Source organism: Siphateles boraxobius, unplaced genomic scaffold (genome assembly GCF_051911475.1).
Source record: "Siphateles boraxobius isolate OS27281-9 unplaced genomic scaffold, OSU_SipBor_1 33, whole genome shotgun sequence".
NCBI classification, from domain to species: Eukaryota; Metazoa; Chordata; class Actinopteri; order Cypriniformes; family Leuciscidae; genus Siphateles; species Siphateles boraxobius.
Window position 1 is genome coordinate 12,305,551 of NW_027508953.1, and position 17,832 is coordinate 12,323,382.

Here is a 17,832-nt window from a genome sequence, read left to right on the forward strand (position 1 = left end):
AAGAGATGGTATTCATCCCTCCTGGGATGGTACTGCTCTTCTCTCTAGTAATTTGGCTCATAGTCTTAGAGATAAAACATAACAATCTGGGGCTCAGGTCAAGAAGCAGACAGACTGGCTAAACCGACCATCTGCTAGCAGCCTCGCGTCACCAAGGTCAGATAAATCCCATCACATAGAGGCTCTTTCACCTAGATATCATCATATATAGACTGTGTCTGTTCCCCGAATTTGGAAATACAAAAAACTTCCAAACCTATCTAAGGTTAAAAATTTAATTGATGTTCAACAAATAAAAAAGATATAATACAGATGAGCAAACGATAAAGCTTGGGTTGCTGACTATTCGATCCCTTACTTCAAAAGCACTTATTGTTAATGATATGATTTCAGATTATAACCTAGATGTGCTGTGTTTGACAAAAACCTGGCTAAAACCAAACGATTACATTCACTGGCACGAAGCTAGCGAGTGTTTTCACTTCGTTCATAGAACTTGAGGTTGTGTGAGCACTCAGCTTCCACAGGAATGAACTGAAAACGCTCGGTTTGCTCCGCTCGCGCCGCGCCAGTGTGTGTCATAGACTGATGTCCTCGAGCCGTCAAACACATGGCGACGGCAAGCGTAGATGTTGACTCATTCAAATCGGAGGTGTGGCGGCATTTTGACTTTCCATAGACTAATAATAATCACCACCGTGAGAAGCACCAGTCACCTCCGTTTTCATGTAAAAGTCATTATGACAAGTGCCAGAGCCACGGAGATCACAAGGTGCATCAGTGTTTCCGTGGCAACCAGGAATCTGGTTTATCTCTGTTTCAATGTGTTTTTTTTTTTTTTTTTACTTTTAATAGTGTAATGATACAAATTATAACAAAATTAGAATCTTGCCTTTATTACAAAGTAAAACCCCTGTCAATGTGGTAGGCCCTACTAATTTTACACAGTCTTTTACATAGCGAAGGTACCAGTGTCCAGCCTCTTGACCAGACAGAGTTTAAACAACCTTGAAGGGAAATTTTTAAGCCCCGTTTCCCCCGGTATCGGGGGCGTCCGTTTTAACAGTATTATTATTTGACAAATATATATATAAAAAAAAAAAGTGCAGCATTTTGTTTGTGAAATAATTAAAATGACACTTTTTCATTTATAATTTGTCTTAAATCTCATTTGTTAAAAAAATCGTGAGAAAATCGTATCGTGAAACCAGTATCGTGAATCGTATCGCATCGTGAGATGAGTGAATCGTTACATCCCTACTTTGTACATCATAAGAAGGATGGCGTCTACGCTAATATTAGTCTCTCTATTTATCCCGAGGTTTACCGCAAACCGCCGGATCCAGGCCATATCCAGATCTGATGAAGGACCATCACTTGGACACGACGACAATGCATCCCTGAAGTGCCAGCCTCATCAACACTGTGAAGGCCTCATGGACACCTCAACAAACTCATCTCCATACCAGCGTGATGACTCCGACCCCTAACCAGATGAACTGGATAAATATTGTGAAAGTTCTGATCCAATCTGACTTCTGACCTATTATGCCGCCTAAATCATAATCATACACTGTTCGTTTGTTGGCCAAAGGAGGACTGGCCCCCTGACTGAGACTGGGTTCTCCCAATTTTTTTTTTCTCCATTCTGTCACCTGATGGAGTTTTGGTTCCTTGCCACTGTCACCTTTTTTCGCCTTTATTCGACATTAGCTTTTGGCTTGCTTAGTTGGGGACATTTAACATTTAATTTTGAATTTAACAATACTATTACAACTTTACTTTCCTGTTATCTCTGTAAAGCTGCTTTGAAACAATTTGTATTGTAAAAGCGCTATATAAATAAAGGTGACTTGACTTGACTTGACTTGATTTTCGTTGAATAAATTCCTGTTCTCCTGTTCCTCATCGTCTTCCTCGTGATTCCTCAACAATGTCCCGTAACAGAAGAACGAACCAAACTAAAATGGATATCCCTGCTGTCCTCCTGTGTTTGGAGCAGGGGAAGTAAACTTTGGAGGAACACACGCAGACCTTTCTAGAGACTGCTCATGTAACACATTACCCGGACGACTGTTTTTTAAGGTGAGCCTGAACGACGTATTCAGAGAGCAGTTAACCGGAGAAGGTCCACGGGATAACTTTGCTGCTTTGTGGAGTGGGTGCTGGCGAGCTGTAAATCTCTCTACACCGTCTGCTTCAGCCCGTCCAGCCCCGAGCCTTCACCACTGGTTCCTTCCAGCCCAGAGCCCTCACCGCTGGTCCTGTCCAGCCCAGCGCCCTCACCGCTGGTCCCGTCCAGCCCAGTGCCCTCTCGCCCTCGGAGACGGAGAAGGACGAAGAGGACTTCCTGCGTCCCGCAATGCCCGAAGGTCCTTCCTGAGCCTCCTGTCAGCCCAGAGGCCGTCTCCATACTCCTGGCCCTGCCGGCGCCGCCCAAGCTCCTGGCCCTGCCGGCACCGCCCAAGCTCCTGGCCCTGCCGGCACCGCCCAAGCTCCAGGCCCTGCCAGCGCCGCCCAAGCTCCAGGCCCTGCCAGCGCCGCCCAAGCTCCTGGCCCTGCCTGCGTCGCCCTGCGTCCTCTCCGCCATGGTCGCCTGTATAGCCAGCTTCGCCCTGGTCCCCTGGACTGCCAGCTCCACCCTGGAAACCTGCTCCGCCCTGTCCTCCTGACATTGACATTCTCTAGGACCAAGTTGCGTTTTTTAAATAAGAGGTTTAATAATAGCGAGCTTAAAAGTTTTCGGTACATATCCTAGTGACAAAGATGAATTAATGATATTAAGAAGAGGATCTATGACCTCTGGAAGCATCTATTTCAATAGCTTAGTCGGTATAGGGTCTAACATACATGTTGTTGATTTAGATGCTTTAACAAGTTTAGACTATTCTTTCACTCCTATTGAAACGAATTAATGGAATTTTTCTTCAGGGATACTACAATGCACTGCCTGATGTGATACTGTGGTAGATGGTTGCATAGTTGTAATTTTCCCTCAAATATTATCAATCTTGTAAGTACAAAAGTTCATAAATTCATTACTGCTATGCTCTTTGGAAACTTCGGAAGTAGAAGCTTTATTTCTTGTTAATTTAGATACTGTGTCAAATAAATTACCTAGGGTTGTTTATTTTCTTCTAAGAGAGTTGAAAAATAAGCAGGTCTAGCAGTTTTTAAGGTTTTTATGTATGTAATCGTGCTCTCTTAACACAAAATGTGCCGCCATTCCAGAGTCTCGTCCCATCGAGGCCACCGCCCATCCAGGGTCTCATCCCATCGAGGCTGCCGCCACGCCTAAGCCCGTTCTCATGAGTGAAACCCCAGAGACCGTTCGTTTCCTTGAGTTAGCTCTGGTAAATGAAGCACTGACTATTGTGGCCACGGCCATGTTGTGTGTGTGGGCTGCACACACATAGGCCTCAGCAAAGATGGCCCAAGCCAGAGTCTTCGTAGCCACCACCGTACCTGAGAATTCGCCGCCGGTCCCTGAGCTGGCTCCAGAATCCAAAACTCTACCCAAGAAAAATGTTTTGGGGGGTGCTATCCGTCCTCGGTGGCTGTCCCCGAGATCCTCAGCCCTGAAGGGCCATCTCCGCCATGGCCGTCTGAAGGACCGGCTCTGCCCTGGTCCCCTGACCTGCTGGCTCCGCCCTGGTCCCCTGAACTGCCAGCATCACCCTGGTGGCTGCCTATTCACCCTAAACCGCCCGCCCATTGTCAGCCTGCATAGCGCCCATCCTCCCACCCCTTGGGTTTTGTTTTGCTCCCCAACCTCCTTCCTCAGTTGGACTGTCTGTGTATAGCGCAAGGACACACCTTTTGAGTAGGGGGCGTACTGTCAGGATTATGTTTGTTTTTGATCTGTTTCCCTGTTTTGTTCATGTCTGAGTTTCACACGTTCCTTTGTTCAGCTTCTATGGTTACCGTCATGATTAGTTCATTGGTTTCAGCTGTGTCATTTATTAGCTCGTTTCAGTTTATTTGAGCCTTACCCTTGCCTTAACTCTTTGTCCAGTCTCTGTTATGTTGAGATGTGTTTGCACTGCCTGTTTCCTTGCTTTTTGAGTAAGAATTAATCGTATTAGTGTTTTCTGAGTGTTTGCTGCTGCTGCTGAGTCCATGTCAATATTAGATCTAAAGTATGATTATGACAATGAGTGGGACCTGACACATGTTGTCTAACTCCAATAGAGCTCAGAATGTCTCTAAATGCCAATCCCAATGCGTCTTTTTCGTTATCTACATGTTATCTACATGTTATCTACGTTATCTACATAACTCAGATAAATAAATCAGCAAATTCTTTGATAAAGTCTGTATGGTGGTCTGTATACAGTAGCTAGCACAAATGTCAAGCACGATTTATCATTTACACTAGATAGTGTTACATTAAGCACCAACACTTCAAAAGAATTATATTTGAAACTGGACTTCTCAGTGATTCTGAAGATATTACTACAGATTAAAGTAACACCACCCTCTTTTCCTTTCAGATTTGGCTTGTTTTTATAACAGTGATCTTGGGGGTGTTGAAGATTTTATTATTTAGAAAACAAGTTGCTATATTTTGCTATATATTTGGACACAATTATTTCTTCTGTCTGTGACTTTGGATTTCCTCTGTGTATGTGAAAGACCTTGAATGGAATGTTGTTTGCTGCAGAAAATTCTATTCTGAGAAGTCACATGGTAAAAGACCTTTACCCAAAACTATCTATAGGGTGTGTTACCTTCTTTGGAAGAAGATGTATGTATATAACTCTGAACCAAAATATACTCGGGAGCGCGCTGGAAGGCCAGAGGGCCAGTGGGCCGGAGGGCCAGAGCGTTAGAGCGCCGTTCTATGGAACGGGACGGCGTTCGAAAATAAAGAGTAATTATTTCTGGCATCAAAGATCTCTGCGAAGTTATTTTTCAGAAAGATTGAAAACCACAACATTTGGCGCCAAACGTGGGGCTGGTTCAGGAGCTGATGGTGAACTGCGGCGAGCTTCGCTGGACGAACAACACAAACTAAAAGTGGCTACAAGGTAAGCAGTTTTGCTTAAAAGTTTGTGTTGTTCGCCCAGACATTTGCTCATTGCGGTAAGACCCTTTAAAAAGCTTCTCCAAATTTAAAGAACTAAAAATTGAAAAGAGGATCTTTGATTCTAGAAATAAGTGTCTATTGTTGTTGATGATGTCAAGTACTGTGTTATAGCGTGGCGGAGCTCCCGTTAGTGTTTGCCAGTGTTTATATAATCTGATGCAGATTGTATGAATATTGGTACTGCTGATGTGCCGCTAAAGGTTTTGATGACGTATGTAAGAATCTGTGTTTGCGAAAATCAAGAGGGCGTGGATGGATGATTAGCAAGAGTTTGAGTTTATTGGTAAAGGTTACCAATTTATTGTAGATTGTGATGATATTGGGTATCATTAAGTATACTGGTAAAGGTTACCAACTTATTGTAGATTTTGATGATATTGGGTATCATTAAGTATACTGGTAAAGGTTACCAGAACTCTGTGTTACTTATTAAGAGGGCCTTGAGGATAATAAGTTAATTGCATGTGCACAGATTAAGTTTGGTTTATTGTTACCGCCTTGTTATAGGTTAAAAAGGGACTGGGTAAGTTTTATGTGGATTTCGCCAAGAGGGCCTGGAAGGATGGCGAATATTGCACAGATAAGTTTAGCTTTTGGTTACCGCCTTGTTATAGGTTAACAAGGGACTGTACGGAAAAGCTATGTAGTATATGACTCTGTTGTGTCGGAGGAAGTGAATCGCAGAGGTCTTATAGTTTAAAGTTATTGTATTGTCAATGTGTTGTGTGAGTAGAGTGAATGTGGGATCCTGTGTGTCTGCTTGACTGTGACTGTGGTTAAAAATAGGGGACAAGGAATGTGTGAATGAGCTTGAGAGACAAGTAATGTATAAATGAGTATTAAAAGTAAAGGAAATAGTAAAAGAAAACAATTGTTTCAAGATATTAGTCTTGCAGATTATTGTAGTATAAATAAGTTAAAGTATAAAATATATATTAATAAATGGACTGATATATATTAATGGATAAATAAATAAGAATGCACGTGCTTAATATATTATATCTTATATCTGAAGACGTCTAAAATTTGTATCACATTATCCCTGAAGACAAAGTGAGAGAAAAATGATTCCATTGTAGATAATTAAGTTTGTGCTAAGGAAAAAATAACTTGTGCAGTGTGCTAAAAGTGAACAAGATTGAGTGACAAAGTTTCAACAGTCATAAATTATTTACAGCAATCTTAGGATTGTAGTAATGTGAATTGTTGGAAATGGGTGAGGAAAAGTTGATTCACCATGGAGTTATTTTGAGCACAGCATGCAAATATAGGAAAAAGATTGAAGTCTGATTTTATGATAGGGAAAATTATTTAATTGTATTATACTCAGATACTCAAATGTTAGATTATTGCTGATATTGCAAAGAAGAGATAGCTTGCTTTTTCCTGCAACGAAGAACTTGCTTTACTAAAAACAGAATGGGAGAACTGCTGTTGTCAACCAGTGATTATTATATAGTATAAAAGAACTAGGATAAAGATGGTTAAAAAGTGGAATTTAGACAAAAAGAGCTAATAGCTCAGGAACAAATATTTATAAAGATTAATTTGATCTATGCAGCTCTCTGAGTGTTCAGGTTTCAGATGGCTTCAGTGTCGAATGGAAGAGGTGAAAGGTCAAAGACGACTGCAGAGAGAAGAAGAAGAGTGGGTGAGGGGCTTTCAGCTCCCCTTCTGAAGATGACCACTCTTACCCCTTTTCCACCAAAGCATTTTGAGAGCCGGTTCGGAGCCGGTGCCTACTCGCGAACCGGTTCTTCGCTGGGCGGTCTAGTCAGTGGGAAAACAAACCGGTTCTGAGAAGGTTCGCAAGTTGAACCAACTCCGAACTAACTTTGAACCAGCACCAGTTCCGAACCAGTTCTTTTTTGGTGGAAAAGGGGTATCTCTGGAAAACTCAGCATGGAGAAAGACTGATTTAATGCTGGAAAAGGTAAAACTTTCACTATTTCACTGGAGACTTTTTCCTGAGGACAAGAGGAAAATCCTGAGATGCAAAGCTGAGGCAAAATCTATCAAAAGCCCAAACTCAGAAGAGGCAGAGAAACAACAGAGCCTATATTCCAGTCTACTACACCAAGCCTTTGAGTGACAGGCTGACGACACATGCAGAGCGACAGCCAAGAAGCTTCAACAGACTGATAATCTAAAAACAGAAAAACTGACCGACATCCTTCCCTTACTGGCAACACAGGTGTGGCAACTTCAATGATCGCTCTATAAAGAATGCTTCAAATTGAGTTAATTACTAGATTAACTTTATTCATTCTGATTATTCACTGGTCTTGTAAGCAATTCTTTCTATTCTCTGCTAAACTAACCCTCTCTGCTTTTTCAGTATAGGTTCAAGTCCAGCCATATAAAGAAAGAAAATACACTGAAAGAGACAAGTGGGTGCTCAACTCACCAAATAGTTCAAACTGAGGCTGGATTTGGTATAGTGAGGGCTATTACATTAAACAACTATAGGGCTTAAAAGCATGAGAAAAATTATTCTGTAGAAAAGAAAAAGATAGACGCAAAATGTCAAATAATTATTATTGTTTGCACAACAATGATACTGGTCACTCCATTTTGTTTTGGTAAGTTTTTAGAGATATAGATTGGAGAAAAAATTATTCCAAAAGTCCAAGCTTATGAAATCGCAAAAAATGCTGTCAGAACTGGGATAATGAGATGGAAATGTTGTTGGCCATGGATCCAAGATTATGCAGAGATCTCCAATTTCTTAAAGCAGCTCATGAGCAAAAAACAAAAAAGAATAGGAAAAATCAGAAAAACAAATGACAAAATGTATTTGAAAAATTACAATTGGCAGGCTTATTATTCTAAAATACTTAGTCTATTAGAATTTGTAAAAAGAAAAAAAAAGGATTATAACAACGGTGTTAAACTAAACCTTATGATCATTGACACTTCTCAATAGTGTTTGACATAGTTGTGTTGACCTGATCAACCCTTGGCTAAAATTATAGGATGCCACATTTAGAGCACAACCTGCAAGAGTGTATGCTGGCCAGTGTGTGTGAGAGAGACACTGAGTGTGAATGAGTGAGAGATGGTGCCTGAAGAGACACTAAGGCAAATTAATTATTTTGCCAATACAGCTGTATTTAAAATTTAACGTGTGCCCACAGGGCAAATTCTGCCCAATAAAATAATGACCATGGATGGATTTGGTTAAATTTGGTTAAGGAACTGAAGCAACAATATGAAAAAACAAAGAATGAAAAGAGAAAAATAAAAAGAGAAAAAACAGTGCCACATTTGCGCAGCGCATAACATATCTGCCTTTCTTTTCAGCATATCATGATGGAGCTGATCTATGTCAAAAGTATGAAATATTGTCTTGTAACTTTTGTATTGTAACAAAGTGGGTTGAGTATTGTCCAAGATGCCTAATAAATAGTGGGTTGATAGTGGAACTCAAGACAAAGGGGTAACTGAGTTGAATTGACTAATTATAAGGGTACATTGGGAATTTATTGTGAGAAAAATGCAAAAAGTTGCAAATAATGATGAAAAGTCAAATTTATGAAAAACAAATGAGAATATATGGATTGAAGCACTGTTTTTTAATGAAAGCAGAAAGGACACCACTCAGCCCACATGACCTTTCTACAGGTAACATCGAGAAGGACAAAGGGACAGATGAGCAGATGATTGAAATCACATGATGTTGTTTTCACTAACAAAAATAATTAAGCTTTAATTTACAGATAGCAGCAGCTCAATTCCAGGAAGGATTCTGGAACAAGTCTAACAAAAAGAATCAGTAACTGTGCTTTGTAATTTCAGAGGAAGTGATCAACAGAGTGACATTTGAGTTCATGTCTCTCAACTTAAAATACACCAACTGAAGTGAGGGATCAAGGACATGCTGACAATGAGAGAAAGAGTTCATTGCAATGAACGACTCAAGAGTCACCCTGGTGAAAGATGTAAATATGACAAGACTAACAGAATGATCAAATCATGAATGGAAAAAGAAGACAAACTTGACCAGAAACACAGTAATGAGAGGAACTGTGCAAAGAAGAGAGAATCAACAGAGATGAGTACAAACTCAATCAATAGTCAACATCAACCAACTTTCCTATGAATGAATGTTCAGCCCTTGAATAGATTCAGTAGCAACTTAATAATAACCCCACCATAACAAAAATGATTGAAGCGAAAAATATATTACGCAACATAGAAAACAATGATAATGACTAATTAAGAAAAGAAACTAAAATAATGTTAACAATTAATTTAAGAAATTGATATAGCATAATGGGAATTAAGACAATTCATGAAGGAAAAAATTAGAACTAAAAATTACTTTAAAATAAATTTTAAGGGGTACTCAGATGTAACTTGTCAATACAAGGGTATACTTAATTAATTTAAGGCTACAGTTGAAATTAAAGCAAGTATTAACAAATATTAAATTTTAATTTTAATTGATAAGAATACATTTTGATTCAATATACAATTGATTAGCTAAAATTATATCAAGTAGTGCTTGATAGAAAGTATAGAAAGTTTATAGACTTAGAGGAAGTTATTGAAATCCAATAACAAACAGGCCCTTGTGAACAATCTAAATGGCACCAGAGGGGGGTCAAAAAATTAGATATTTGGCATTCACATGAAGGACAGATTGTCGAACCAATGAATACTTTTGAATATTCTCAGTCCAGATGCGCAATGGTTTTAAACCAGTGCGCAAAGGGGGGAGTAAGGTAAGGAAATTAAAATTTAAAATAAAGTTAAAAATTAAAATTAAAGGCATTTTAAATTAAAAGGCATTTTTGCAAAGTTTTGTGAAATTTGTGGCAAAAACAAAGTTAAGAAAAGAACAGCGACAAAAATAGGCCATATATCAGTATACCAGAAGAACTATTAAAACACTTGGTAATGGATTATGTGGACATGGTATAGATGAGTAAAAGCAATGAAATCAGCAGAGGAGGGGCAGGAACAGAAATTAAATCTCTGACAGAGAATTAATCCTTAGATTGGAAGTCTATCAGAAATAATGACAGATTATATGTCAACTAAACAGAAGTATTGAAGATTAAAAATAAGTTGCATACGAACACAAGGAAGTTTTAATAATACTTAAGTTATAATGCTAATGGTTTAAATGGTTGATAGACAAACTTTTAGATTGTTAGATATAAAGAAAAAGAAATGTACATATAAGGAACATGTAAGAGTGCAAAAAGTTATTTGCTAGAGTTATTTTTCTAATTGTCTAATGAGTTTATTGAATGACTATTATGAGATAAATGTAACATTGCTCTGAAGCTTTCTTAGTTAGAGTGATTACATGAGACCTAATTAGTTTATTCATGATAGTTTATTTAGAAATTAGTAGAAAAGAAGAAAAAGTATTCAGTTTAGTCTTGAACTGAGGAGCTACAATGAGGAGAAGCAACACGCGAGATTAAAAAGGTCAAAATGGAATTTATTGTTTAAATTTGGTAATAAAATAGACAGTAAGTGAAATGTATTGCAATTTATTAGATAGGTGTAAAGTGTTCTGTTCACTAAAATTGACTGACTAAAAGATGGATTCTTCGAATTAAGAAATGATATTCTCTCATAAGAAGTGATAAAAATGAGAGAGTTATGTTTACCCAGCCATATTCTGAATTAATAGTCATATGGATCAAGTAGAACAAAAATGCATAATAAATCAATTAGACTACTATAATAAGCAGATATTTATTATAATGCTTTGTCTGCATTAGGAGAAAAACAATTATATGAAAAAAGTAGAATGACTTATGTCTGGTGATCAGTGTTGCACTTTTACTACATAATATTGCGCAGGGAGGAAAATTTAGCGATTACGATTGAGTCAAGAAAAACTTAAGAGCAGAAGTTAAGGAAAAGTTTGGAAAATTAAGATTTGCTCAATTAGGGATGTTTTTTGGAGATGCAATATTGAAAGTGGGTTATTATTCTGTTGTGTACTTTGTATATTAAGATCATTAGTTGGAAAACCACGGTTAAACGAATGGAAATGCGGAAAACTAATTTGAAAGGGCAACCAAATTGATATTTACAAACCCTGGATGTTGATTCCAGTAAATGAGGAATTGAGGACGAAGAAGATGATTGATGAGCCAGACCCTAGAGGATATCTACACCGCAAGAAAACTTTCAATAGTATAAGAGACTTTTATGTTTGATATACTCTACATAACTGTGACAATAACATGCAATGCAAGAACAAATGTATACACACACTTATAACAATGTTTAAGTTTGTCTGATTAGGGAGAACTCAAGTCTTTTACTTTTTCCATTAAACAAAAAAGAAAGAACAACTAACAGAAATAGAAATGTATGGAAGAAGATGTTTGGCTCGAGTGCTCCTCAGGAGTGTGGTGGCTTAATCCACCACATATAAGCCTCAGAGGAGGGAATGTTGAAGATTTTATTATCTAGAAAACAAGTAATTTTGCTATATATTTGGACACAATTATTTCTTCTGTCTGTGACTTTGGATTTCCTCTGTGTATGTGAAAACCTTGAATGGAATGTTGTTTGCTGCAGAAAATTCTATTCTGAGAAGTCACATGGTAAAAGACCTTTACCCAAAACTATCTATAGGGTGCGCGCTGGAAGGCCAGTGGGCCGGAGGGCCAGAGCGTTAGAGGGCCGTTCTATGGAACGGGACGGCGTTCGAAAATAAAGACTAATTATTTCTGGCATCAAAGATCTCTGCGAAGTTATTTTTCAGAGAGATTGAAAACCACAACAGGGGGTGGACTCATTTAAAGTAATGTAATTGTCTGGTTTTCGCCAGGTTTCTGTCAGACGCAGCACATCTAGGTTATAATCTGTGCTTTTGAAGTAAGGGATCGAATATTCAGCAACTCAAGCTTAATCATTTCTTCATCTGTATTATATCTGTTTTGTATTGGTTTAACATCAATTCAATTTTTACCCTTAAGGCGAGACACTACAGGTGAATAGGGTAAAATTTTTAACTTACAGATATTACCATGAAACTTTACCAGTTGATTACTCACATGAATAGGAGAAAAAATGTATTGCACCGTTTTCTGTAATTTTATGTGTAAAAATGCTAATCAGGCTACCGGTATATCTAATTAAATACATTTTGAAGTGACGAATCTGACCATTGAAAAAAAACAAGGTTCAAAATTATTTTAGCATTTTGTTGATATATGCAATGAAAACACATTACCAGAGGGGATTATGAATATCTCCTTTTGTTACCATGTAAATCAGAAAATACTGCCAATAGCCTTAAATTGATTTCCGCCCTATTTTTAGGCATAAAATGTCACATAAATCAGGCCAAGAATGATATATCAACAAATCCCTCTGGACAAACCTTCACAATACGACTGTAAAGTTTGATGTATGTAGGTGCAAAAGAAGTGGGAAATCGTCACTCGAAGTGTGAAAAAAAAACTTATTTTGAGAAAACGGCCTTTAAAGATTTTTATGGCAAAATTCCACTAATTTCTAGTGAAAGCCATGAATTACAGAAAAAAATTGTTTTAGGTCCAAGAAAAATCCATGTATCACACTGTTTAACATCCAAAACTCATTATTGCTTCATCCATCACTGATCATAACTTCCAAAACAACACATCAAAACAATACATCAACTGTTCATTTTTGTTAGATTTGTTTAGTATTATAAAGTAATTATATTATCCAAAAACTGAAATGTGTTGTGTAATGTAATTGTTTTATATAGTGTGTATAGTATGTATGTGATGTATTTATATAATGTCAGAGCGCGTCCCGTTACGATTCTGAACGAATCACGTTGTCAGAAATTGGCATCAGCCAATGAGATTGTGCATTTTGAGTTAAATCGCCCATTTTACTTTCATGATTGGTTGCTGATAAACAGGAAATTTATATATTTGGATCCGACAGCATTGCAAAGGAGAGAGAGAGCTTTCTAACGGTATATGTGATAGGGTGCAGACAGCGATCGCGGATCAGCGTGATGATTTAGAACGCCAACTTTTGATGAATTTAGGCGAAATCTACACACCCAAACAGACAAAGTGTAGTAAAATAAAGACCTAAATGTGTATTTTGGACTTTTTTTCAGCACAAGTCTGAAAGAAGACTTTTTCACCCAAAATCTCAAAATTAACCAGTGAGAAAAAACAAAACAATGTTTTTGCCTGCCATGTCTCGCCTTAAATGAGTTTGAGAGTTTTTTGTATTTCTTAATTTGTGGAACAGACACAGTCTCTATATGATGATATCTAGGTGAAAGAGTCTCTATGTGATGGGATTTATCTGACTTCAGTGACGTGAGACAGCTAGCAGACGGTCAGTTTAGCCAGTTAGCATTCTTACTATCCTCGATTAAAGTTTGGATGTGTGTCTCTAGTTCTAAAATCTTCTCCATCAGCCTGACTATCGCCCTGCATTTATCACATGTGTAACCCTCACTGCTGACAGAGAAGGCTATACCAGACATCCCTGGTACATGCGCTTCATTAGGCACACATGCATATTTGCACACACACGCAAGGTCTCGCTCTCGCTCTCTCCCTCTCTGCCGTGCGCACGCTACACGGTTTGGAGCTGGCAAGCTCTAGATTCCGGGAGATTTGAACTAATTTGCGGGAATCAGGGAGCCGCTATCAAAATGCGGGAGACTCCAGCAGCTTCCGGGAGGGATGTCTGCTATACTATACATGTGACACGAAGTGCAAGTGACAATAACAGGAGAAGACATTACTCACCGTGCTTGTTGACTGATGAGTCACCACAGTTGTTTGATGGACTCGTAAAAGGCGCAAATGCGCACAAGACGACAAGCACGAATGGCAGATTAAAAGGCTAGTGAAATACTAGCTTGTTGTGCTAGCGATAACAATTTAGATAAAAGCTAGTGATGTCAGATTAATTTGATAGGCAATATTAGACAATATCTAATATATGTGGATGAGTAAGTTATATTTAGCAATATAAACAACAAGGAATGATAGTAAATAGAGATTCAAAGAAGAAAGATATTCGGAGCATTCAGACACAAACCAGCAGCAAGGCAGACAGGAGTAAATGATCATCGTGTGTCTAAGGGGGCTTTTACACTGGGCTCGTTTGCTGCGGTCCGAACCCGGGCGCGATTGTTCCCGGCGCCCCCCGCAGCGTTGGTCTGGTTTCACACTCAACTTGATTCTATCGAACTCTGGTGCATTTGCGTGCATCTTACGTCATTGCAAACGTGCACAGCACATGATAGAAAACACGACGTGGGTCAATATATTGTGTTTTTTTATTAATTTGGTGCTATTATTCATAGCTGAGTAAACAACGCAGGTTAACTGTGTGTGTGTTTCACATAATCTGTCTTTCCGCTGCTTGCAAATGGACTCTTTTGAGGAGACAGTGGATTTCCATTAATTTGTTTCCCTGATTGCACCCACTATGCGCAAATACACTGCAGACTCACTCTTGCTCGTATCCAGGGTAAATCTTCATCCCTTACGTGTGTTTTATTTAACTTAATACATCATAATCGGCTAAAACGCATGCGCAGGATACTTTACTTCCTGAACAAGTGCGCATCCGAGTCCGTGTTGTTTTCACATACACGCGAATCGCAGCACGGTTCGGGAGCAACAGAACTCAGACCACCTCCTCCAGGCAGTCTCGAGTTCGTTACCCCAGTGCGCACCTGGGTCCCATGACAGCGTTCACATTAGCGATTTTTCATGCGAACCGTGCCCCGTTCCAAACTAAACTGCCAGTGTGAAAGTCCCCTTAAATGTGTGATGTCACACTGCTCAGAGAATGAAAACGGCATGTCTCATAAAACTGCTTTGGTTTAATGGGGATTTAAAAAAAAGGAGTGGGTAGATTTTTATCATTGTAGAGTCATTGTGTTCACACACTGCCAACACACATATTGTGTGGATTCAGAAAGATCAGGCTTGAGGATCAGTAAAGTGGTATTTAATAGAAATAAAGAAATAAAGTAAGATAATCCAATAAACAGATGATGATAACTTCCAGGTAGTAATGATAACTTAAGACAAGGCACAGAAACTAACTAAGGGTATAAATGCAAAATTCACAGTTCTCTAGGGCTGTCGCGGTGAAGGAATTTCCCTTGCGGTAATTTTGAGTGGCTAAATAGCGCGATATGCGGTATTATCGCCATTTATTTATTTATTCATTTTGATTTATTTGTTGCTATATAAATAATTGTTACGACGTGGTCAGCATGCACAAAACGAGGGCATTTTAAGTAACCAATGTAACCGAAACTAAACAGCGTCTGCGCATTGAAAGGCTGTCAGCGCATCGTTACGGCAACAGACTGACTTTGAGTGAGTCATTAAACAGTTCATTCAACGAACACGTTCAAAAACGCTGATTTATTAAAATATTGATGTAATGAAACAAGGTGTTAATCATTTTTAACTTTGAGCTCCACTTTTCAAGGCTCAGCTGACCAGCAATGCCTCGCATGGGTAACGCTGAACCTGATGCTTGCATTGATTCAATGCGTGACTTTTTTCCAGCGGTTTCCTGGCGCTGTTGATCATTATTAACTTATTTAATATTCAATACATATGGGTCAAAACAAGAAGGGTATAGCCTTATGAAAAAAGAAAACATGCAAATATTGCGGTTGCTCCGGTTACTTGCATTCCTTTGCAGTTGGCCTGTTAGTAGCGTGGTACTACAATATTGCAGTTATCGCGACAGCCCTACAGTTCTCCATCACCAATACGAATAAACGATTTTGCTCTGCACCTCAGTTTCTCATCAGATTTTCTGTCCAATCAAATGCTGTCTAGATAGAATATTAAGTATCTCACCTAAATTATAAAAATACACTAAATCTGTATCTAAGATGAGTCGCTTTCTTACACATTTTTTCAAACACGAATCACATGCACAGTCTTGTGCAGTCCACAATGTATCCGACTCATTTAAATTTAACAGATTATTGTATTTTAAAGTACTATGGATGAGATCAAACATTAAAGTGGTGGTTGATTATGATTTTGCTTTTCTAACTTTAGTTAGTGTGTAATGTTGCTGTTTGAGCATAAACAATATCTGCAAAGTTCTTTTAAATGCTTATAAACAAATCGTTTTTTAAGGACTACAACAAACGGCTGGTAGGGACTACACGACATTCTACCTGGGTTAGTGACATAACTAACCCTCAAATTTACATAAACCCCGCCCCCGGGAACATGCAGTCCATGTTGAGAAGAGGAAGAGTTGTTATAGTAGAGCACATTTGTGAGTATACTCAAACTGTTGCATCCGTCTTTTCACATGCAATACAGTACATTACACAAATTCAATAGCAACATAAATTCATCAACTAACCATTTAGAAACGTCCTGTTGCATTCTACATGTTGTCACTTCTTCATCTCAAACAATGTCCGATACCAGTTTAAACATAAAAGGCAGAACAGTTTCTGACATTTTAGTGCTTGTCTGCGTGAGGTAATCGGAGCTGCTAACACACACATGCACACACACACACACACACACACACACACACACACACACACACACACACACACACACACACACACACACACACACACACACACACACACACACACACACACACACACACACACACACACACACAAGATTTTAAAGCTCCGCCTTCTGTGCCGGGAGCAGCAGCTCATTAGGGACACACACAAAACTACATGTTTTTGCTCACCCTCAAAAAGGGACAGTTTTAACATGCTGCAAAAAATAATCTGTGGGGTATTTTGAGCTAAAACTTCACATACACATTCTGGGTTCATCAGAGACTTATTTTACATCTTGTGAAAATGGGCATTATACCCACCCCTTTAAAAAATGGTTACACCGCCCTCACCATTATGAACAGAACTTACATCATGCATTGTAAGTTTAAAGTTCTAAATTATACATTTTTCAAACTATACATAATAGTTAAGTTTCATATTAAATCTAAATGGCAAATCTATTACACTTTATTTTTTAATACACCTTTTAAGACTAAGCTTTTAAATGTTGCTTTGTCAAGCTATGACGAGTATAATTTACTGCACACAGACTTATTCTCACTACCTCAATTGTTTGTGTGTGTTATAACAAAGGTGCTTCCTTTTAATATTCTATAATTTAATATTCTATGAGTTTTACCTGGTCACAGATGTGCAAGGCAAATATGAGTGTAATAAAACCAGTGGATGGATATCTGCCATGTTTCTGCAGCCAGCGCTCTTGAATATATTTCAGAAAACCAGGATGGAGGATCATCACCTGAGGCCGGAACAATTAGACAATCATTATATTTAAGTGTTATTCAAATGTAATATTAAAACATGTTTTGATTGTGAATGCCTGATAGGTTGTTTAACTGGTTGGTAAATATATTGAATCACTTATTGACTAAGTGCTGCTACTCACCTTGTCCTTGTTTGCTTTTATTGTGGGTTTTACTGGAACATATGTTCTAAAGAAAAGAAAAGAAAAAAAACAAAGGGAAAAAGGCTATTATTATTTTTTTTTTACAATTGCAATGCTTCTAGGGCAAACTTTAAAAACTATATGTAAATATACAAAGATGAAAAAGATGAGGGAAAAAATCTACAGGCTGAAGCAGCAGAGTGGGCAATGTTGAAATAAAGTGATGTCTTTATGGTAAAAGTAAAAGTAATGTGATACACTCACCGGCCATTTTATTAGGTACACCTTGCTAGTACGGGGTTGGACCCCCTTTTGCCT

The 17,832-nt window shown here is 38.4% G+C and overlaps 1 protein-coding gene across 1 annotated transcript in view; it reads right to left on the minus strand.

Annotated features, from left to right (window-relative positions):
• Positions 1-17,832, minus strand: part of st3gal1l3 (ST3 beta-galactoside alpha-2,3-sialyltransferase 1, like 3) — a 218,922-nt gene that overhangs the window by 80,954 nt on the left and 120,136 nt on the right. Inside the window, exons 4-5 of the mRNA XM_077195577.1 lie at positions 17,515-17,560; positions 17,248-17,367 (exon numbers count right to left, since the gene is read on the minus strand). Coding sequence (XP_077051692.1) covers positions 17,248-17,367; positions 17,515-17,560 — 166 coding nt within the window. The remainder of the gene's footprint in view (positions 1-17,247; positions 17,368-17,514; positions 17,561-17,832) is intronic.